Below are 24,157 nucleotides of genomic sequence, written 5' to 3'. Positions count from 1 at the left end.
TTAAATGTCCTCAAGAACCTGGCGCACGCAGATAACAAAACTTAAAATAAAGGCTTAAAAACAGGATACTAGCCAAAAGTCATATTTTTCTCCTCTCTTGAAATGTCAGCAACAAAGGTGTATTAGCATTATGATTTAAGGCTTGACACCATAAACCTTACTACTGAACACATCTATCTAAGATTTTCAAAAGTAACTAGTGATTCTGGGTTGCTAAAGTTTTCAGAGTCCAGGACTTTCACAGACAAGTTGCTTGGTAATCTGTTAAATTAAGGCCCCTTTAGGATTTTTGACATAAAACACATAAAACTTGACAGTCAGCATGACTAATCACTACTGAAAATCTTGTCTATAGCATTTCCTACTGTGAATAGACCCACAGAAAACAGTGGGTTTCTCCTCCATACCCAACCTCAAAATTTTCTTTTGCTTCCTTGCCTTTGTGCACTCAAGATGCATGTTTAAATAAAGTTTACACAAAGTAACTCTGTTGTCAGGAAAAGTTGAAAAGTTATCAAAGATTAAATTTTGGCTCAAAGAAAATACATAATCCACCAAATTTAATGATGATCTTATAACTCAAGCAGGAAGAAGGTGTGAGAGTCTTCATTGTTGTTGTCCTGGTATTTCGTAGCACAATGGTGTCAGTGTCCCAGTCAGTGTGAAGGGAGATTGGAAGTCAACAGTAATTGACTTCCATTGTTTAATTTTGTTGTTTGACTGCAAGAACAGTTAAACGAAGGACAGTAGGGATAAGTGTGCAGAGTGCTTGAAATGAAGTGATAAAGAATTATCCTGGTTATTTATCATGAAGAAGTAAATATGTAGATAAGACTGTATTATAGAGTGGTTACCAAGTGGTTGAATACCAAGTGGTTGAATTACTGTATGTAGTTCTATTTCTAAAGACTAAATTATGTTTGTTCAGCCATGATCCACATCCTATACCTTTTATGGCAGGGGTGAGCAAACTTCTTGGCCCGAGGGCCACATCTTGGTGGTGAAATTGCAGGCTGGGGCAGGGGGTTACGGTGCAGGAGGAAGTGCAGGGTGTGGCAGGGGGTACGGTGTGCAAGAAGGGGCTCAGGGCAGAGGGTTGGGATGCAAGGTGCAGCAGGGGGTAGGGGTACAGGGTGTGGCCTCCGGCCTGGTGCCACTTACCTCGAGCAGTGGTATGCAGCCTCCCTGCTCCTGGCCCCACGCCACTCATGAAAGTGGCCAGCATGTCCAACAGTGGCTCCTGGGGGGGGGCGGGCGGCTCTGCTGCGTGCTGGCCTAGCCTGCAGGTACCAGCCCTGAAGCTCCCATTGGCCACAGTTCCCCATTGCATGGAGCCCTCTTTCCCCCATCCCCCACGCCCACCCCACCCCCGCAGGATGTGGTGCCTGCCGCTTCTGGGAGCGGCACAGGGCCTTAGCCCTGCTGCATCACGGGGCCGGCAATCCCGCAGGCTGGATTGAAAGCCCTGATGGGCCGGATTCGGCCCACGGGCTGTAGTTTGCCCTCCCCTGTTTTATGGCATTAATTAATTAAGCTTACATTTAGCAAGGAAAATAAGAATAGAAAATGCTGAATGGGTAATGTTGCTGAGTTAATATTACCAGAAAAACCTTTACTTCAGAATTTTGAGTGATTTTACAATTTTAAAGTTCTGTTAACACATTTTAGCATTTAATTTCCCTGGTTGGTTTATATTAAGGAAAAATTAAGATTTGTTGGCAAGTTGCACAGGTTCAGCCAGTAAAGTTTTTTTTTTTTTTTTAAATTCTTCAAACGACTGAACTGCAGCTGTATGAATACCAAGTAACCAAAATTCTTGGTTATCTGAAACTCGGATCTGTCCCTTGAGGTTTGACTGAAGTTAAGTTTCTGTGGAGCTTGTTGCATCCTTAATCCTGATTTAATCAGCTGGTGCAGCTAACAAGGTGTATTGGCTCATTGCTCAGATAACACCGGCTAATAGCCCTCATTGGATTGTTCAAGTAACAACCTCTGCCAGCTTTCCTGATGGATCTTTTCAGCATCTTCATCAGGATGTAGATAGCCAAAATGTCCAGGGCATACTGGCTCCACGTACATTAGCTCCTATCTCCTTGCACAGCGATTTGGACTCTACAGCTAGCAAGCGAAGTTAATGTGCTTACAGAGCTGTAAAGTCGCTATTCTAAGACCCTGCATCCAGAGATAAGCAGTTTGCTGACGTTACAAGCCCCACCAACCTATGTTCTGATGCTATTAAACTCTTGAGCTTAAAATTTCCTTCTACTTCAGCAGATGATCTTCTAGATGTCTGGCACCCAAGAAGTGTAAGCACAGTAAATTAATCTGTTTGCACAGGTTCAAGCCTGTTGCTGTTCCTCTTCATCTGCACCAACCTGTGTGTGCAGTCACTGCTTAATTTGCAATGAGAGAGGTGCTGGGGCTCAAGCAATTTTTTTACTTAACTGATGCATCAGACCTAAAGGTGCCGGGGCTTTGAACTGCCAACCGTGGGGGTGCCAGGACTCAGCCCTGGCACAAATTAAACATGGTCTACACTGCAATTAGACATCTGCAACTGGTCTGTGCCAGCAGACTCGGGCTGTGAGGCTGTTTAATTGCAGTGTGGACATTCCAGCTCAGGCTGCAGCCCGAGTTCTGGGATCCTCCCACCTCACAAGATCCTAGAGCCCAGGCTCCAGCCCAAGCCTCGATGTCTGCACTGCAATTAAACAGCTCTTTAGTCTGAGCCCAAGTCAGCTGGCATGGGTCAGCTGTAAGTTTTTAACTGTGGTGTAGATGTACCCTGAGTGGGCAGGAGAGCTCTAAGCAGCTCTTCTGTGCCTTCTCCACTGCATCTGCTCAGCAGCACCTCCTTTCGCTGCCTCCCGCCTCCTCACATGTGGGTGGACAGAGCGCTTGCTCTGGCTCACTGCTCCCATTCCAGATAGTGGGTAACCCCAAAGGGAGCAGGATAGATGGTTCATTGTCTCTTACTGAACTCAGAGGGGAGAGAGCTCAATAAGGGGTGGATAGCCTTCCTTAAAGAACAACCAAGTGCAGTCATGGGGGGAAAAAACATAGAAAGAAAGGAAAAACAGAAAGACACAGCAAACTTCAAATTTGTTCAGTTTATCAGATGGCTGGCAAAATGATATAAAAACAGCCATTTTTGTTGATGGGACCTGTCTGCATGGGATGAGGGCAGTTTAGGAGAAGTGATTGTGGTTCAGGTGATAGGCATGAAAACTTATTGTCCCTGCAAGTGTGTTTGGAAAATGGGTTAATCTGTTTGTTTTAAAACAACACACAAACAGTGTTTATGCTTCTAAAATACAGTCTCTTCTGTTCTGTTTTCTGCTTGAGAACAACATGAGGCTTTTTGAGCCCAGGGTTTTTGGTGCATGGCTTTGGTATTTTATTTGCCACCAGCAAGTTGTTTGAGAATTCCAAATAAATAGTTTACTTTATTGCTTTTGTTTTTTTTCTTTTTGATCGTCTGCTTGGACAAATCTTCTAAAATGCAGGAAATTGTGTCTCAATATATGAAGAAAGAGACTTTGAATGGAAACTTGTGCAAACTTAGCTACTGCTGTAGTAGGCATGACAAGTGTGACTACCCAAATGTAAATGAATAAACTTTTTATTCTGTTTTTTCTTTATTTTATATTTTTAAATTGTGTGACAAGAACTTGGAACAGGATAGCAGGGCACTTGGTAACTTTCCAGATTACTAGCATTGTTTGATACATTTGATTTGAAAAAGTATCTGTAAGTTGAAATGTGAAAATTTGGAGAAAGTTTCAGTTTGTATATGTGTATATAAATGTCTGCTTATTTAGAAGCACAGCTGGAGTGCAGAGACTTTCTTTGACTCTGTAAATATACAGACTTTGTTTCCTTCAAACTTTTAATCTTGTAGGAGATTAAAAATTTGCATTCCAGGCTTTAGGCCAGAATGAATTTTAACATACTAGTTATATAGTCTCTAGAAAATAGTGTTTTATAATGGAAACACTGATGGAGCCTCAACTCTAACAGGGAAGGGTGCAGCTACCATAAATAGGATGATGTATATTACTACTGAATATAAAGTTTGCTTTTAAAGAGATGCAATCGATTCAAAATCTAGTGAGTTTTGAAAAATAAAGTAATTTCAGATACTACATTTGCTTCTGTTATACTAATCCCAGGTGTTACTTAAATATAACAATAGTATGGGGAAAAAATGAGAAGTGGGATTAAGTTGAGTTTCTCAGTTTGAAATATTAAAGCTAAACTAATATTGTGTTAAAACTTCTTTTGTGCCACTATATTTTCTATACCATATATATTTTCCTTCTTCTGGAAATGTATCATGTTCATCAGTAGGCTCTCTCTCAATCTAGGTTGTAGCATTCCTGGCCAAAATATAGCATGCCAATATGTATAGCATGAATTTACACTAGTTTTATTTATCATGTAAAATGACATATGTAAAGTGAAACCAGTAACATGATTCTCTCTCCTGTTAAATCTCATGAGATTTTTTTTCCCCTCCAAAGTCCATTTGTCAATATTTTGTTAGGAGCAATTTTTTTTAACAGCCAAGGAGGGTGTAAACCCCCAACAGACAAGGTTTCAAATGAAAAGCATAACTCTGCAGCTCACCAAATAGTTCTAATGTAGCTGCTGATGCCATGTTGCTGAATGTTCTGTCTTTGTTGCTGGAGAACGTTAGTCCTTTATACAACAAATTGAAATTCCTGCTCTCCTTTCTCTTATACATATTTTTTGTTTATAGAACAACCATCTCAACCAGAAATTATACATCCAGCAAACTTCCTAGAAGCGGAAAAGTTGAAATTGGTAAGAGCGTTTTTCTTAATTTAAACTCTTGTACCTGGAGGTGAGTTTGGAGCTGTGCTGTCAGCAAGATGGAATGTTCTGTGTGTGTTTTTCTGAGCTAGCAATAGTGAGATATGGGGAGGATTGCACAGGACCTAGTATGAGACTATAGAATTTCTGAAACCATTTCTCGAAAAACCAGTTTTCAGCTGAATCAGGAATAACAGCAACATGCTAGAAAGTTACAACTAGCCCTCCCCATATCCAGAAGAATGGGTCCAGCTCTATTCTGTGTCCCCCCCCCCCGCCCCAAAATACCCAAGCATCATTTGTCATTTATCCTTCAAAAAAAAAAAATTTTTGGATTGTTTGTACTTTCCTGAGACTTTAACTAATCATGTAACCAAGAGTAACCACATAAGCATAAATGAAGAAGTAATTCTATCAAAATATCAGAACAAAATAGTTTGATAAATTGTATGTGTTCTGCAGCTCGGGGAATGTATTGCAAGAGATAGTTATCCAGATGGCAACATTACATGGTACAAAAATGGAAATATTTTGCAGCCCGTTGAAGGAGGTATGTTTCAGTAATGAACCTGATCCTATAACAACCTGCACATGTCAGTAACTTTACGCATATGAGTAATCCTATTTAAAAGGGTTATTCCATGACACAAGCTATGCACATGGGGAAAGGTTTGCAGGATTGAGGCTTAAAATTGTGGGTTTAAATATTGTCTTATTATTGCCAAAATGTTAGCTGTATCTTTCTGAGTTAAGGATTTTTTTAAAAAGTAACTAGAAAATTAATTAGAAAGTGTTTGGTTTGTTTTTGTCTTTTTTTTTTTTAAATGCTTATGGCATTTTAGGACAGTATTATTTGACCGGGAATCTTTGTTGGGGTGTTTTTTCTTTGTGGGCCAAAATGTCAGGACCAGAGGATGCAGTCTGTGGTGAATTTTGTTTATTGTATTGCTTGCTTTAAAATTCATGTCTTCTGCTTAGATGCTGAGCAATAGGTGCATAAAAATCATTAATATACAAAATAAGAAAAAAAACCCAAATTAGGAAAGGTTGTATATACTTGAGAATGACACTGAAACAATGTCTTCTTTTCAGTTGTTGTCATGAGCTTACAAAAGGTCGTGGACCAGTCAACTGGACTCTTCACCACGACATCTTCTCTCCAGTACATGCCGACAAAGAAAGATGCAAATGCACAGTTTGCCTGTAGCATGACCTATTACGGACCATCTGGACAGGAAAAAATATCATCTGAACCAATGGTCTTTGATGTTCACTGTAAGTTGTGAAAAACTGGGTTGCAGAACTATGTTCATAAATATGATCTTTCTGGGGAAAAAAATCAGTTTACCAGCGAAATTGCAGGGTCACGGACTTTCATTGGTAGCAAAACCCTTTACTAAAACTGTGAGATAAATCAGAAGAATGATGCTCTTTTTGATAATAGGATTAATACTTTTTCAAAGTTGATTTGCAGTGGAAAGATTTAAGTCAAGCATACACCGTATCCATTTCAGGATTATGAGTTTTATTTTCTTTTTTCAGTGACATTAGATTTCTGAATATCAAGATTACTGTTTCAGGAGGAAAAGAGTAGCAGCTAACAGAATCTTATAATGAAATGGGAATTTCAAGTCCTCATAACAAACTATTACTAAATAAGCTGAATAAGAAGTTTTCGTAGTAGCTGACTAGAGTTCAAAAATATTGTGTGAGAATTAAAGATTGTCTTCTCATCTCTGTCTGCCCAGTGAAATATGCAGTAAATATAAACTAGCTCACCTCAAGACTGGTATATTAAGGTACCCAAATGTTGAGTACTTCTTGAGCATAAAAACATGTATCTAAACAAGCAGTGCAATGTCATTGCTTTTCTAATATAACAGTGCCCAATCAGCTCTGTAGTTAATGCTGAATTGAGTTTTACACTTCAAATGCATTTTTATTGCTTTTTTTAATAAAGGAGAAATTTATATAGCTAATAATATCCAACTCATCGAAATACAAAATGTACTTGCATCTTGCGGTACAATAGAACCCTCATTGAGCAAAGAAAGCAGGCAATAGACCAGGAAGTAGTGAGGAAGATGGTAGCAACTGTAGAGCGCATGGCAGGCCATGTCAAAGAAGTGAAGAGAAACTGCTCAATGAGCATAGAAGGTACCAGATCTTAGTAGAGAATTGAGGAGAAAAGAACATTTACAGACAAAACTCTCTTTTCCTGTATACCTTAAATGAAAGCTCAAGTCCTAAATAAAACCCTTCTGGTTTGGGAATGCTTCTTCTGTCCAGGCATCTGTCTGTTTTATGTGGCTTCAACTACATAAGTTTATGTGAAGAATGCATTTGTATTATTTTCATGAGTTACAATGACTGCCGCTGAGAGAAAATGATCACTGAACCCAGTAAAATGAATACCAAAAAAGAGAAAAAAATTGACTAGAATTCTTCAGGTGCTGTATAATTTAGTATGATATTGATGCTGTTTGCTGCTACTAGAAAAAATAAAAATCTTAAATTTTTCTTCAAATCCATCTCGTGAATATGTTGCAACAAAGAAAAGATGAAATACAAAACAGATTAAGTTCAGTTGCTTGGCCTACAACGAATAAGGATTCCCTTTTCAGACTGGGTAAAGCAGCCTTGTGCAGCTGGCATTTCTGGAACATACTAAGATCTTTCTAAATTTGCAAAATATAGATAGCAACTTAAAACTCTGTACCAACTTTAGGGCCCAAAAATTCAAGGTGCTAAAAGCTTTTAATGTTGCTGAAGCTCAGCACTTCCCAGGATCAAATCATTGTCCATATGCTGAGGTCCAGTCCTGGCCACAAGAACTTCCACCATGTGAAACCTAGAGCAGCTGCAATGCACAGCTGCTCTCTGCAGTCATAAGAACAGCCATACTGGGTCAGACAAATGGTCCATCTAGCCCAGTATCCTGTCTTCCAGTAGTGGTCAATGCCAGATGCTTCAGAGGGAATGAACAGAACAGGTAATTATTGAGTGATCCATACCCTGTCGTTCACTCCCAGCTTCTGGCAACCAGAGCAATGCTAATAGCCATTGATGGACCTATCCTCCATGAACTTACCTTGTTCTTTTTTGAATCCTGTTATAGTCTTGGCCTTCACAACATCCTCTGAAAAAGAGTTCCACAGGTTGACTGTGCATTCTGTGAAGAAGTACTTCCTTGCTGCCTGTTAATTTCATTGGGTGACCCCCTAGTTCTTGTTATGAGAAGGAGTGAATAACACTTCCGTATTCACTTTCTCTACACCATTCATGATTTTATACACCTCTATCATATCCCCCCCTTAGTCGTCTCTTTTCTAAGCTGAAAAGTCCCAGTCCTATTAATCTCTGCTCATATGGGAGCTGTTCCATACCCCTAATCATTTTTGTTGCCCTTTTCTGTACCGTTTCCAATTCTAGTATATCTTTTTTGAGATGGGGTAACTAGATCTGCATGCAGTATTTCAAGATGTGGGGGTACCGTGGATTTATATAGAGGCATTATGATATTTTCTGTCTTTTTATCTATCCCTTTCCTAAATTATTCCTAACATTCTGTTAGCAAAGGGGCAGAGACATTGTCAGGGACAATGACCCATTATGCAGAGAAGAGGAAAGCCCCCGACTGAGGCAACCATCTATGGCTGGCTTGGCTTCCTAGCTTCTAGTCCCTGCTGGGGCAAAGTCTGTGGAGAGATTTAGAAAGGGGACCCAGTTCTTGCCTTCCATTCACGATGCATCAATGCGTTTTAATGGAGTTATTTCTGATTCTCACCTGAGTAAGAGATTCAGAGCTCTGTTCCACAGACTGACTCTTCCAAAACAGCCAGAGAAAATGACAAGGAAGACGACCATTGGGAATATCACCCATTACTCTTGGAAGTCATTAAGAGATCCCATGTCCACAAGCATCCGCTCCATACCAATAAAATTCAGTTTGCTTTAATTTTTGGTGTCTAAAGAGGGGAGACCTAATCTCATTCTCTCTCACCCCACTCTCCTACAAGACAAAGGAATTGCTGCAACCCCAAGATAGCAGTAATTCTCACTGCCTCCACAGGCTCACTGGAGGATCCAGGATACAGTGGAGTCTGATTGAAAGGAGGTCTGGTAGTGAGCTAATTTGCATGAATCTGTCTCTTCAAATTGCTCCATAGCTACTGCCGGTTAAGCAGTTATGCTGTCCCCATCGCCATGACCACTTAGACCCCAGGCCAACCTACTCACTGTGGATCTGGTTTGCCCAGACTTTTGGAATGTATGTACCCCAGCCTGTTGCAATTATGGCCCAATGTGAAGAAGAGTGCTGTTCCCAATGGCAACAACATCTGCACTGAAGAAATCATGGCTAGCAAGCATATTTTATCCTGTTCTCTCCGCAGACAATTTAATTAAGATAACTTCTTCATGCACCCATCTCTAGCTTCCTATAGAGACATTCATTTGCACTGCTAATTAACTAACAATGGGAATTGGGCATATCCTTGATTAGTGAAGAGGAGTACATGGCATGAAGCCGCATCACCCTCAGAATGAAGCATTACTAGTTTCCTTCTGAAAATACCTTTAGTCATTTAACATAAGTTCAGTCCCTTGTTCTTTTCAAATGGATCTCTAAACCGACATCCTTATAATCTCATTTGAATAGGTGTCCAGAATTGCTTTGAACAGATTTCTCCACTGCTGTTAGGTGAAGTTGTTGATGATGAGATACAAGTGTTTTTTCAAATGTGTCAGTAATCTTAATTAGTTTCTATCTCCTTCTTCTTAATAATTTCTTTAGCTGAATTTAGGTAAAAAATAGATTTACATTTCTTGGGGCTGTAATCTGTCTTTTTTTTAACCTGCACTAATCATTTGCATTCTGCTGCATCATCAAGCTCTGTCATTCCTTAAATTTCTAAAAGACAACTAATCAGAAAATAACACAATACCAGCTGTTCACTTTAAAATCAGTGATGAATCCCACTCATCAACTGCAGGGTCCTCCTGAATAATCAGCCAGTTGTTTTTTAATTGTATCCTATTTATTTGGTGATAAAGCTTGACTGCTGTGTCCTTTCAACAACACAGGGAGAAGACATGCAAAAATCCACTCCTCCGCAGGCTTATCATTGGCCACTAGTGCTGTAACCTGCTGGATATCTACCAATGCCCTAATTATTGCACCTGCTGAATACCATGCAGCAGCCTGGGGCTCTAGTAGTCACTGCAGCAAGTAGGACTCAGTGATCTACTCTGCCCTTCATATCATCACTGGTGCAGCCTGGACAACTCGAGGCTCCAATTTTCTGGTCCTGGCTGGCGTTGCTCCCCCAGCAATGAGCCATGCAGCAAACCAACAGCGCAGCTTACTTCACAATTTCATCTCAAAGCTGCACCAAGTATGCTGGCTGAAGTCAAGATGCCCCTTTTCTGAAATAGTTGAGCCTCTCAGACAATACATCAGAAATTACATTTCTAAGGAATTGGGGCAGCAGACTGTGCGGGACTATATTTTGGATATCTTGGCAGATAGACAACTCAGATCTGTATCTACTTATTTCTTTAGAGGAGCTCTTGCATTCTCCTCAGAACAACCAGATGAAATGAAAGAGTCTTCTTTGTTACAACGGGATATGTTGTGATAATGGGTATTTTAACTTGTATCTTTACTGTTTGGGGCTTCTTGATCTCACCATTCCGTCTCTGTAGACTTCAAGAACAAGCAGCATGCCATCTGGCTATGGACTGCCCTCTTTACCATCTTGATGTGGGATGGATGTGCTCAACATCTCCACTTGATGCTGTGATAGAGTGGTTACCTCATGTACCTGACATCTGATTCATTCTTCGTGCTGCCATAAGCTATATGCCAGAAGAAGAATCCCACTCCCAACTCAACTCCATAACAAAAAAGACCCAATTTTGTCAAAAAACCCACCACCAACAAAAACTCCTCCATTAAAATGAGACCCCAAATCTTTCAAAGCCCTGACCATATGGATAAATGTAATGCAGAGCTCTGAAGTTCTTTACATTCAGTATCCAGTGTGCTGCTGCTGTAGGGAGCAAGTTCCAGAAAACAATAGGAAGAATGACTTAAATGATAACTCCCGCAAAAGAAGAGCAGTCGAGATGTGATCGCTCGGATGACTAAATAGTTTAGGGCTTCATAGACATTGACTTGAACTCAGAAGTGGAGAGTCACAGAAGACTCACCAGTTGGACATACAAACTTTCCTGCACTGCCTCACCAGCATCCATCAGACTTGTTATGGAAGAACTGTATCTCTAGGTTTGAAAGGGTGGTTCAGACTCCCTGTCTGTTCACTCGGCCTCTTTTAAAGATACCAAAAAAGTGTCAGGGTTGGGTGGGGGGGTGGTTTTGTGATAGAATGATCAGGATAGGTTACTGAATGGCCGTGTGAAATGTTTGGCTATCAGTATCCATTTTCAGACGTTGGACCTTCCAAATGCAGGTGCAGAGTGTTACTTGCACAAGGTAAGGACGACAGGGAGAAGGGGATCCTGACCTAGTGAGAGGGATAATGTGTGGCCAGCAAGTTAGGGTCAAGGATTCATAATTTAGAAGGGACCATTGGCAATTATCTAATCCATTGGTTCTCAATCTGCGGTCTGCTTGCGGCTCAATCATCACACAGCTGTGGCCCATATGTCATCCTCAAGGCCATATAGGTAACACACATATTGTATGGATGTAGCCCACACAACACCGAGAAATGTGCATATGCGGCCCAAGATGGTGAATAAGTTGAGAACCACTGATCTAGTCTGACCTCCTGTATAATACAGGACTTCCCTGAATTAATTCCTATTTGAACTAAAGCATACCTTGTGTAAAAACATACACTCTTGGTTTAAAAATTATCAGTGACTGAGAATCCAATTCAGCCCCCTTGGTAAGCTGGGTAACTACCCTTACTGTTAAGGAGGGAAGCATTTACCTACACATCACCTTTGCATGTTATCTTAGGCTTTGTCTACACAATGATTTAACTAAATCAGTTAGAGAAATAGATTTAGTTAAACTGGTGCAATCCCCTTGTGTGGACTTACTTTAACGTAGCAGTAATCTTTTTGTCTGCTGCCAGCCTAACTAGCTAAATCGATACAAGGTACCCCTAAATTAAAAAGGGACCTTGCAAGGGAATTGCTCCGATTTATCTAAATCCATTTCCAATTTTGTCAACTAAAAGGTAGGTGCAACAGCCCCAGTGCTGAAAAGAGATCCACCAGCATGGACCCTAGGGAGTCCTAATGAAGGCAGTGGAGGTCTGCCTATCCTAAGGCAAGTGCGGCACAAGATTAGAATACAAAATATTATTTAAATTAATACAAAAAGTTATCTATCCATTATTTTCCTTTCATTAATCTTAATTTTTTAATTAATTAATTAATTTTAATTAATTTTACTCTGCTTTTGAAAAGTATATTTAATATCCTGCATAGGAGGAGTAACCTATTTTAGAGAATACTCTTAAAAAGTAAAGATAAGATTTTAAAAAATGACCACAGTACAATATGTTGTTACTCAATCCTATTGAACATGACAGAAATATTACATTTACAGCTTTGTTGATGTGTTGAGTCTTAAGTTCACCAAATTAATCTTTCTGCAACCTACTACACTGATCAGCATATAAAGGAGCCTTGCTATAGTTGCTTGGCTAATATTTCTTTTTATTTAATACAAGATACTATTATCTAATTAGTGCAGTGGGCTGATAGCTTTAGTTATTTTTGTAGATGCTGCAGTCCCTTCAAACAGCAACCTGCATATAGTGCCATTAAGTCTCTTGTAATGAAATCATACTGTGAAATTGTTCCTACTAGTCTTTTTTTACATGAAATAATTATGGTCACTCCTGCTTCAGTTATAGACATTTTACTAAGGAAAACTTGATTTTTATACCGGGTTTCTATGTAATTCATTCTAATAGGATTAGTACTCAGTATGGACGAGTACCTGTAAACTTCATTCCTTCTATTAAAAAAAAAATGCAATTACCCTCACCTGCTTCTGGAGAAAATTGTGTATACTTTGGACATTTACCTTGTATGCATAGTTATCTTGGTACTTGACAAAAACTATTAACTTGTGTCCATTATTTTCACAGATCCTACAGAGAAGGTGACAATTAAAGTGCTGTCACAAAGAAATACCATCAAAGAAGGTGATAACATCACTCTAAAGTGCTCAGGAAATGGTAACCCCCCTCCACAGGAGTTTCTATTTTATATTCCAGTAAGTATTACCTTACTGTTGTTACTTAGCTATAATAGTCTGTACTATTTCTTCCTATTATTTGACACCAGAGGCACCCACACTGAACCAATCTAACTTTACCTTACCATGACACCAAAACATACTTTATTTTACACTAGGCAAAACCCCCTCGTGTCCTCCCCTCTGCCCCTCTCCTAGTCAGCTCCCCCATGCAGGCACTCATGGAGCTCCCCGTACTTCTAGCAGGTCATGAGCTGCTGCTGCTGAGCAAGTCCTGTGAGCAGAGTAGAGGAGACATGAGATGCTGGAACTGGAGCGAGGCTGGGTACGCCCCCGCAGGGAGCCCGGATTCAGGAGCTGGACCCATGGCAGTGGCCAGGAGGAGCTGTGCAGGTCCACCTCACTGCCCATGCAGGTGTTGCTCCATGTGGGTGTGGCCAGTGCTGCTCCTCCTGGTCCATGCTATTGGGATGGCTCCTGCACCAGTACTCAAATCAGTCCAGCCAGAACTCAGGTTGCCCCTCCCCTCAACAGATGATGCCCTAGGCATCTGCATAGGTTGCCTATACCTTATTTCCAGCCCTGCCAATGGTAGGCATCATGCGTAAAATGCATATGGCTGTGGGTGATGCTGTTCAACACTAGTTTATCTCTGGATGGAATTTATAAATGCTTATATAACAAATGAACATCTGATGCTATTAACAAAGTGAAAAGCTGACCTTGGCAAGCTCAGGAAACTCGCTGAGAGGATACCAGTCTGCAGCCTGCAGAGAATCTGTCAAAATTTAGTGAAGATTTTTTTTTACCCTCTTCACAGATTAACAATCTTTTTACATGAAATATATAATGCAGTGGTGTTCATAGAAATGCAATGGTGAAAAAGGACCAGAGGAAAACAGTTTAATTTACTCAAATATGAAGAGAGTAATCCCATGAGAAAAATCAAATAAATGTAGCAGTTAAGGTGGCAAAATCCTATCCAAGATTTAGACCTTTCTCTGTAAAGTATATTGAGTAATTAATTCCTGTAGTGACAGCCTTCAGAAGAACATTAGAATTATATGGTGAAAAATAGACAATTTATTAATAGAATTTTTTTTTAAATTAGGGAACAAGATTTATAAAGAATATGAAAATTAACAACTAAGTGTTAAAGGGACAAACATTCTTTTCACATGAGTTTAAAGTAATTTCAGGTATTACACCTGCCATTTTTTGTGGTTTCACAATCACATCATCTTGAATTTATTTGATCTTTACTCTATTGCTGTATGAAATACCAACACAAACAAGGGTTGACTGACAATACAAGGGAAACAGTGGAACAAATCATAAACAACCTGCTGTCAAATGCAGAAAGTAAAAATTGAAAATGAAGTTCACAACATTTATATTATAGTATATATTAGTTATAGTAATCTTGCAATAATAGATTAAATATTTTCAGATAGAAATGTGGTTATCTGTAGGCTGACCTTTGATTCCTCCTTTCTTTGTTTCTTGCACTCTTCCTGTGTTTTCTGCTCACACTACACCACAAGAACCAATTTACCTTCAGGACAGGAAGACTGTGTGCTTCCAAGTAGCTCCAGACCACCAGTTGCTTTGCTTAATAACCCGCAGCCACTTTGGATTCCTCTCCTTTTGCAGCTTGCATTGCTGCAGAACTGTGAGGGGAGGCAGGGTCTGAAGCCACTCCTCTATCTCAAGCTGAAGGTGAAGCTGAGTGAGAGCCCAATCAACCCCCTTTTAAGCCACTCTAAGCAGCAGTTTTAGCAAGGGGGCCAGGATTGGGGGAAGAACCGTAAGTGTACCAGAACTCCACCTGTTCTGTGATGAACATGGGTGAGCTAAGGGCCCCACTTGACATGGACTTCAGCTTCCTAATTACATCTACAGCATTCTCTCGTTTGAGGGGAGCTAAAATTAGTGCTGTTTGCTTAGGCGGCCTGTGTTATGGATCTAACAATGTTTGTGATGCACTTCAGTAGTTAATGTTTCCTGGAACTTGTAGCATTTTGGATAAGATATTGTTCCCCCATCATAGTTTCTCTTCGCAATGTTATGATTATTATACATTTTGTTCTGTCTGTATGTAATCTTCCCTTCCAATCTTGTTGTTAAATGTCTCAGATTTTGTATTTTTCTAATATTTCTGAAAATCATCATTTAAGTTGAATGTTTAAAGTAAAACTTTTTTTGTTAGTGACTTTGCAACTGTGCAATGCCTGCAGTCATGCAACAAAATTAAATCTGTACTGTTCTCCAACGTAGTTGGATTTCACTGGTGCTGAATGTATATAGATTGTGAAGCACTTCAGGATGAAAGTTGCTTTGTAAAATATTGTTCAAAGAACATGCGACTGTCCTGTTTTTAGCAACTCTCTATAATCCATAAGTGTAATACTTCCACCCACAGGGAGAACCCGAAGGTATAAGAAGCTCAGATACTTACATAATGACAGATGTGAGACGAAATGCAACAGGAAAATACAAATGCTCACTGATTGACAGAAGCATGGAGGATTCAACCACCATCACCGTTCATTGTAAGTCGTATTTTTCATTTCCAGAAACGATTCAGACATCTTACAAATTCTGGGCTAATCCCTCCTTCCTTTTACTCATGTGATTAGTTCTAATGACCATATTAGAACTAAAAAAAGAAAAGGAGTACTTGTGGCACCTTAGAGACTAACAAATTTATTTGAGCATAAGCTTTCGTGAGCTACAGCTCACTTCATCGGATGCATTCAGTGGAAAATACTGTATTTTCACCTACAGCAGAACTGAGCATGGAATAATTGCAAACACTATTTGATCCTTTGTCTTACTTTTTTCGAAGTGCATTTTTATTAACTTGATACCTTTTAATATCACTGTAATTTAATGGATTAAAACAGACCTGCAATCTGTGCTGACACTCTGCAACTTGTCAAAAATACGTTTGCTATCAGTGATGTCTTGTGTATTTTAATACACAAATTATTGTATGAAGGCACAGTCTCCGAATCTATTTAAATTTACAGAAACATCATTTGGTCCATTATTATGTCAATCAAAACCACAATTCACAGGGATTTCCATTCTAGATCATACTAGTCCAATATCCTATCTCAGACAAGGGCAAGTACCACTTACTTGAGAGGGATGTGCTAGGAAACTTGTAGGTGGACAATAAAGGATTAACTATATCCATAGTGGAAATTTCTCCTTAAAGCAGTCATTTAGTGTTTGACTTATTACCTAAAGCATAAGAGAGTTTATATCCCTGTGGATTTTCTCGTTATCCATAAAAAACGTGTAACCATTTTTTTGAATCCTGTAAACTTGACCTCAAATTCTTGTGGCAATAAATTATACTGGCAAAGTAGGCTTTTAAAAAAAAAATAAGTATTTATTAGTTTTAAATGTTACTTTTCAATTTCATTTACTATCCACTTGTTCTTGTATTATGTGTAAGGATAAAGAGGAGCACCTAGTTTGCATTCTTTACAACATTTATTATTTTATATACTATTGTCATACCACTCTTATTTGTCTCTTCTCTAAACTGTCTCATATATTTTCAATCTGTCTTCATGCTAAAGTATCCCTGTGCTCTTCCTCCCGCCCTTCTCCACACACACTTTGCATCCCTTCCATTTTTGCTCCATCTTTTTTTAGATAATGTAACTGGAGTTGAACACCGTATTCCAGGAGATGGTATAATAATTTATATAATGGCATCGCCACAATTTCATTATTCTTCTCCATCCCTATTATTTACGTATTTTAATATGTTTTGCCTTTTTTTTCTTTTTAGTGCTAATGCATAGTGGACAGAGGTTTTCATTAATTACCTCCAGGGATGCCTAGCTCTTTTCCCAGAGAGACTACAGTTAATTTAGAAATTACTTATCTGTATGAGTAATTCAAACTATTCTTCTGATGAACATTATCATACATTTAAGAAGGACTTTCAGTATCTGCCATTATGTTGTCCATTCACTGAACTTTGCAGGGTCCCTCTGAAGTTCTAAAATATTAAAGGGTTGTCTAACGTGTAAAATTTCTCGTCACCAGCAGTTTTTTCCATGTCTCTATTCATACCCTTTTCCAGATTATTTAAACATACATCAGTGCTGGTGTTTAGTATAACCCACTGTCAGCCTTTTACCATGGTGAAAACTACCAATTTGTTTTGTGACTTTTAGTGAGTTCCTGATCCATGACAGTATTTCTCATTCTGTGTCTACTTAATTTCCTCAATAATCTTTTACAAGAGAGATTTTTTTTCCAAAGGCTTTTTTTTAAAAATCCAAATCATTTTTATCAGCCAGTTCTTTTTATCCACTGTTTTGTTTACAGGCTGAAAGAATTCTAATGGATGGGAGAAGTTGTGCTGATTTTGGTTTATTACTATCATTAAATGTTCATCTTGGTGTTTTATAATGCTGCTGTTCAGATATTATTTCATCCAATTTCCTGGTACTTAGTAAGGCTTACTTGTCTAACTCCCAGAATCACCCGATCATCATCTTTAAAGATAGGCACAACATTTACCACCTTTGAGTTTCAATATAGTAGCTGATGTTAATGAGCACGTATTGTTGTCAGCAGTCACTTCCTTCAGAATTCTTGGATGTATAGCATCAGGTCCTGTTTTTCCTCTTGAACAAACTGATTACATTAAATTACTGTATCTATTCTTTTGACACTTCAATCTCTAATGTTGGTTTCATTTTTTTAAAGAATACTTGTATGGCTCAAATTCTTCCACCTGTCCATTCAACTATACCTTTTTTTGTTTCTCCTGTCATTGCAGGGGTGTGCATTCCTTTGTGATTCAATTATGGCATACTTAAGTAGTCTTACTGCTGAGGTTAAGGATTTATTTACTCACTTTTGACGTTATAATCTTAAGGAACAATTAGTAGAAAATGCTTTATTTCCATCCATGAATCTAAATACACCAGATTATTTGGTTTTTTTAAATATATCTATATTTCATTCATAATAGTGGGTGCCAAACACTTTTTATTGGGTAATTTGACTGTATTGGTGTCTTGCAGGTGCTGGGTTTTGGAAAACTTCTTGCTGACACTAAAATACATTACATTACTACTTTTCCATAGAGAATCATGATTTCCTGCAAACACAAAAACATTAAGTGGAAAGTACATTGAGAGCCATATAGAGCTGAATATTGACATTAAAACACCTTAATTTCGGTTACGCACCAAATTTAGGGGTATATTATGTCCATACAGTAAGTGTGCCAGGAAGTGGGGGACAACACAGAAGAAGCCTCCTCACCCACTGACCACAAGGACTGCATGAAGTTAGCACCAACAATGGTATTTGCCTTCTCAAGGCAAATTTGTGGATCCATGGTCCCCAACACAGCTTAATGGGGCAGCGGAGAGTGCATGTTGTACCCTGTCACAGGCTAGTCAAGTGTCCTCACTGCTCTGTGGAGTTCCAGGAGACACTGTTCCCACTTGGAACACAACATATCCCTGCGCTCCTCTTGGGGTTGCTTACCTCTGTCCAGTCTCTTATGTCAGACTTAAAGGATTCTCTTTTCTGCTGTGGAATATGTGCTCAAGCTAAATCTAACTTTAGAAATCAAGGAGTTCTGCTAATTGAATTTATCCTTGTAAACCAACATGATTCTAGGAAATCTATAATCAATCTTAGGCTTCGAGATTGCAAGAAGATCATTAGTTTTTTATAAGAGATGCCAAGTCAAACATTATTAAAAATCTAAGGGAAATTATCTTTCAAATGATATATGGCAACCTTCAATTCCCAGTAGACCAGAAGGAGTTCACATTGGAGTGTTAAAATATTCAGGATGCCAGAATTACATGACGTACTGCACTTAACCCGCCTGATTACCACACAGAGTTCAAATCTAGTCTTGCACTTCTTAGTTTTCTGACTTGAAGTCTCCCATTCTGTAGTGACGGTGGAACATCTCTCTAGTATTTCCCACATTAGTTAAATGGCTTTTACATCTTCAGGTGCTGTATGGTGGTGTAATGACGTGGGATGTAATCCTCACATCTTTACCATGCTACTTCCTATGCAAAGCCAGTACTGCTATTGATCCAAGTCTTCCAGTTTACACTAAATTAAAAGTTGGTGTGTATTAAACATGGCGCCTACTGTGGAGTTTGTTTTTAATGACAAATTAATGAAGGAAGTTTTAAAGGCAGAAAAGAGAAACCTGAAGCGAGTCAGTGTAAAAATAGTGTATTAGTAATTTTTTCCCCTCTAGAGAGGCAAGTGTATGCAAACCTTTTTCATACTGACCTGCTCAGTAACATCTGTGCCAACAGATGAAAAGTAAGTGTCATGGTACATAAGGAAAACTCGTGTATGCAGAGAAACTGTTTACCCAGATGCCCACAATGATTTCCGAGGGAGAATCCTCTGCCAAATGTGAGCTTGTCTCCCAGCCCATTCTATAAACACCTCTCAGGGCTTTGCAGTTCAGAAGTAAGATCTTAAGTCTCATGTTCACTGCAGTTTTTCCCCTAACTTTGAATTATTCATAGCAATATGTGAGAAGAGTGGTGGCCTCAGTTCTTTCACTGAAAAGGGAGAGGACCTAGCATGAGGAGGTCTGTGTTTAAAAACTGCTCTGGTCAGAGTGTCAGTCTTGCCTGAGATGAAGGCCAAGAATGTAATGAGTTCTTGCTTCCTGTGACAGGATTCCTTCCTGAGTGATCTTCTATGATCTCTTGAGTCTGAGTCAATATCCTGCTTCAAAGAAATAAAGGTTTGAGTAGACATTGAAGGGGAATCACCCCGAGGAAGAAAATTCCATAGCCTCTCTACCCTATATTAAGCATGTGCTCAGAGAATGGGAGGAAACAAGTTGAGTGAGAACTAATCCTCCCTCACCCAGGAGAAGCAGCAATCTATGCAATTGATCTTTGTCTGAGTCATTGTGGGGAGAATAGATGATCTCCTGATATATCTTACTGAATCTTGATGGTTTTGCTTTTGGGGACATGCTCTCTGGAAGAGGGAAACTAAATGATACTGATCAGGCAGTTGTCTCTCTTTGGTTAGGTCTTTGTAGGTGTGCCTGCTGTCTGAAGTAGCAATGAACCAACAGAGAAAGAGTTCATGTAACCACGGATGGTAGAAATTAGGCCTATATTAGTAATAATACCAATATTAACAACATTTGACAATATTCATTATTATTGTGAAATGGGCCCAGTCTTCTCTTTGATGCCTGCATCCCTTAATTACTATATAATGCTCTTTCTAGTGAAATTGGTGAATGAAAGCAGCAGAAAAGTTGACTCTTCTGTTGAGTGAATTTGCAATGAACCACAATTTCACAGGTTTAAGCAATTCTAAGATCTTTAGTACTTGAGAATATACAGATAGAGAATTTCTATCTGCATCATCAGCTGTGTCTCAGGTATTTCTAAGATGACTGTTGCTGTAGTGTCTGAGGATTTAGGATCAGGAAGGCAAAACAAGCGGATAATAAAGGGGGCATTTCTTATATAGATTTCTTGATTATCTGTAATGATAGGGAAATGGATAAAGAAAAAGTAGGTGACAATTTAATTAGAACTCCTTTAGTTGCCTGAATGTGGTAGGGTATTTTAAACCCTTTAACATAACAACAAAATCCAGTAAATTCAATACCACCATTTTCATGAGAATACTTATATAGTACTACAGAGCTGGGCAAAAATATTTCTCATCTTGTGAGTCTCCTGCCCTAGAAAGAACAAAGTGAGACTTTAGGGCTCTGGCCCTAGGAAAACAAACAAACATTTAAACCCTTCTTTTGAGGTTCACCCTCTTGTGTCTAGCCTGGCTTTTTTTTCCCCAGCTGTTGTTAAAATGGTAGGATATGTTGCAGTGCTTTTCCAGAAAATGCTGTGCCATGATGGGATTATAATCTACTGTGGTTCAGAGCTTCACCAGCCACTGATTTCCATACATGCAATATTTAGGAGGACTAGGTTTTTGGATTTGCATAGTAAGATACTAGGAGGTGTGGATGAAAGCAGATGTTTAATTGGGTGACTTTCCTATTCTCTCAAGATAGGATTCTGTATGCAAAAAACAAACAGTAGCATCCTGAGTTGCCTAGCATTTGGAATGTCTGAGACCTTATGGCATATATAATCATATAAGAAGTAAAAAAGGCAAATGGTGCATTGGAAAGCTACATAGTAGTTGATGAATGAGTGTGTTAGTTGATTCTTGTTTTTCCAGATTTCTTCTTAACAAAATATATGCTGCCTCCCTATCTCTGTGACAAAGGCCCTAACCCACTCCTCCCACTAAATTGCCAAACCTTCCTGCACCATCCCCTCACCCTACCTCCCCAAACTGGGGCGGCTCTTCCACATCTCTTAAGAGAATCAACCTGTCCTTTCTACCAATTTCAAGAATTCTCTCCCTTGTCCTCCTCTGCCTGATATCCCTACAAGCAGCTTCTAAAATTCTTCTCTCTCCATCAAGACAAGTCCTCTAATCAGATTTCCACCCTACTCCTAACAAAAATCCTCCTCATTCCACTCTGCTATTCTCTTTTGCTAAAATCTCTCCCCCCTACCTGGACAACATTTCCAGTTTCATGAACCCTCCTGGATCATTTTTCCAGCTGCACAAGATGGGAAAACATCTGTTTGTTAGCTGATCTGTGCCATGTTTCACTTTGTTAGACTATAATTATAGTAGATATGCAAATATTCTGCACTGTGTTTTTTCAGAATCATTCTTTTTATCTGTCTCACTTAAAGAACTGATTTAGATTCCTTTTTTGAGCAAACAAAATCTACATTTTAGCAGTGCAATAAGTCCACTGATTTCTTTTTTCTGTAAACCCTCAGAATGGTTCACTCGTCTGGTATTTATCTTTTAACAATGTTTCTTTTATCATAGATTTGGATTTGACACTTATTCCTAGTGGAGAAGTTATTAAGCAGATTGGAGAAGATCTGCCGGTATCATGCACCATCTCTTCCAGTAGAAATGCAACTGTGGTTTGGATAAAGGTTAGTAGTAATTCTTGTTAACGCCTACTCACTTTATTTGGTTACCTGTTAAGATTTCTCCCTCAGTGTTTTGGGAAGAATCTTTTTTAAAATTGATCTTTTATAAGCAATGACCAACTAAAATATTAACATGGACATTTAATACTGTACATTTTTGGATGTGTCACTTTTTTGGTTTGCCCCAAAGTTTTAAAAACTTTAGCAAGTGCCTGAAAATCATTCCCTTTTAAGATGCCCCACTTTAGTAACCTCAATATTTTCAGTGCCAGACACACTAAACAGCCTAAATCTTCAGAAATTATGTTTTTGTCATGTTTCCCATAAACATACTAAAAGGACAGCATATGTTTGGGGGTGGGGGATGACGGGATGTTTCAGGGCATTGGTAAGTGAGAAAGTTTGTCAGAGAGTGTTCAGATCTGACCCTGATTGATAGACCACCACCTAATGACTGGTCAGTGGCTTGTGTTAAAAGAAAGTGTCCGTTTATCACCACTGTTACCAAAACTGGCAGCCTTGTTGGCCATCTTACTAGGGAGGCCAAGGACAGAATAGACTATAGACACCAAACTATCTTCTGATCCTCTCCTTCAAAGCTGGGACCTATTGTGGTGGGCAAGGGGAGGTGGCATTGGTAAGCTTGCCATGCTGTCCCTGTTTTGTATACAAGTAGATCACTAAAGCCTGCTGAGCTCTCCATGCAGCACTGTTTAGAAATTGGAAACCTCTTTTTTTCATACTTGGCACAGCTGTTGCTAATTATATTGTCAAATGCTGGGTTTTAGTTATTGGATGGACAGTTAAACATTAGGAAGAAAAAATCAAGTGCACAAATACAAAATAGGGAATAACTATTTGGCTAGATGGTAATACTGCAGAAAAGGATCTCAGGGTTGCACTAGATCACAAATTGAATATGAGCCAATAATATGATGCAATTGTGAAAAAGGCAAGCAACATTCTGGGGTGTATTAACAGGAGTGTTGTATTTAAGATAAGGGAAGTAATTGTCCCCTCTATTCAGCTCTATGGTGAGGCCTTGGCTGGAGTATCTAGTTTTGGGCACCATGCTTTGGGAAAGATGTGGACAAATTTTGGAGAGAGTCCAGAGGAGAGCAACAAAAATAAAAGGTTTAGAAAACCTGAATCTTGAGGAAAAAATTATGAAGGGGGCGGGACCTGATAAGTCTTCAAGTATGTTAAGGGCTATTGTAAAGAAGACTGTGAGCGATTGTTCTCATGTCCACTGAAGATAGGAATCTGCTTAATCTGCAGCAAGGGGAATTTAGGTTCAGTATTGGAGAAAAAAAATTGTAACTATAAAGGATAGTTGGGTATTGGAATAGGTTCCCAAGGGAGGAAGTTGTGGAATGCCTGGTCTTTGAGATTTAAAAAAAGGTTACACACCTGTCATGGATGGTCTAGGTTTACTTGCCTTGGTGTAGAGGATAGACTAGATCTCTTGATGACCCTTTCAGCCTTATGTTTCTATGATTAAGGCCCTAATCCCACAAAGCATGTGAGGAGTTCCATTGAAATCAATTGCCGTGCTTATTTATAATGACGTTGATGAGAGACTCACACACTTAACTTTAAGCATATGCTTATTTGGATTGGGGCCTAAATTGGAAATTATGTGGACTAACTTCTTACTTTCAGGACAATACCAGAATGCAGACAAGTCCATCATTTTCAAGTCTACAGTACCAGGATGCTGGAAACTACATCTGTGAAACTACTCTACAAGAGGTTGAAGGGTTAAAGAAAAGTAAAACACTTACACTTATTGTGGAAGGTAATGGAGTAGTTAGTTATGCTTTGTTAATACTATAAATTGTACAGTTCACAATTATTTTACCATAATGTTTAAATATAATCTTTTAGGAAAACCTCAGATCAGAATGACAAAGAAAACAGAGTCAAATAAATCTAAAACAATAGTCTGCCATGTGGAGGGTTTCCCCAAACCAGCTGTGCAATGGACAATTACTGGTAGTGGAAGCATCATAAATAAAGCAAGTATTTTTCTCATTCATTTATGCACAAGTAGTAG

The 24,157-nt window shown here is 39.0% G+C and overlaps 1 protein-coding gene across 4 annotated transcripts in view; it reads left to right on the top strand.

The window, feature by feature from the left end:
• ALCAM (activated leukocyte cell adhesion molecule) overlaps positions 1–24,157 on the top strand; it is a 173,766-nt gene that overhangs the window by 134,453 nt on the left and 15,156 nt on the right. For all 4 annotated transcript variants that reach the window (XM_038373457.2, XM_038373476.2, XM_043510886.1 and 1 more), the window contains exons 4-11: positions 4,763–4,827; positions 5,299–5,386; positions 5,929–6,111; positions 12,969–13,096; positions 15,501–15,630; positions 21,992–22,104; positions 23,764–23,899; positions 23,989–24,119. In XM_038373457.2, the coding sequence (XP_038229385.1) occupies positions 4,763–4,827; positions 5,299–5,386; positions 5,929–6,111; positions 12,969–13,096; positions 15,501–15,630; positions 21,992–22,104; positions 23,764–23,899; positions 23,989–24,119 (974 nt within the window). The remainder of the gene's footprint in view (positions 1–4,762; positions 4,828–5,298; positions 5,387–5,928; positions 6,112–12,968; positions 13,097–15,500; positions 15,631–21,991; positions 22,105–23,763; positions 23,900–23,988; positions 24,120–24,157) is intronic.

This window comes from Dermochelys coriacea, chromosome 1 (genome assembly GCF_009764565.3).
Source record: "Dermochelys coriacea isolate rDerCor1 chromosome 1, rDerCor1.pri.v4, whole genome shotgun sequence".
Taxonomy (NCBI): Eukaryota; Metazoa; Chordata; order Testudines; family Dermochelyidae; genus Dermochelys; species Dermochelys coriacea.
Note: the sequence above shows the minus strand (reverse complement) of the source record. Positions and strands in the feature narration are given on the sequence as shown.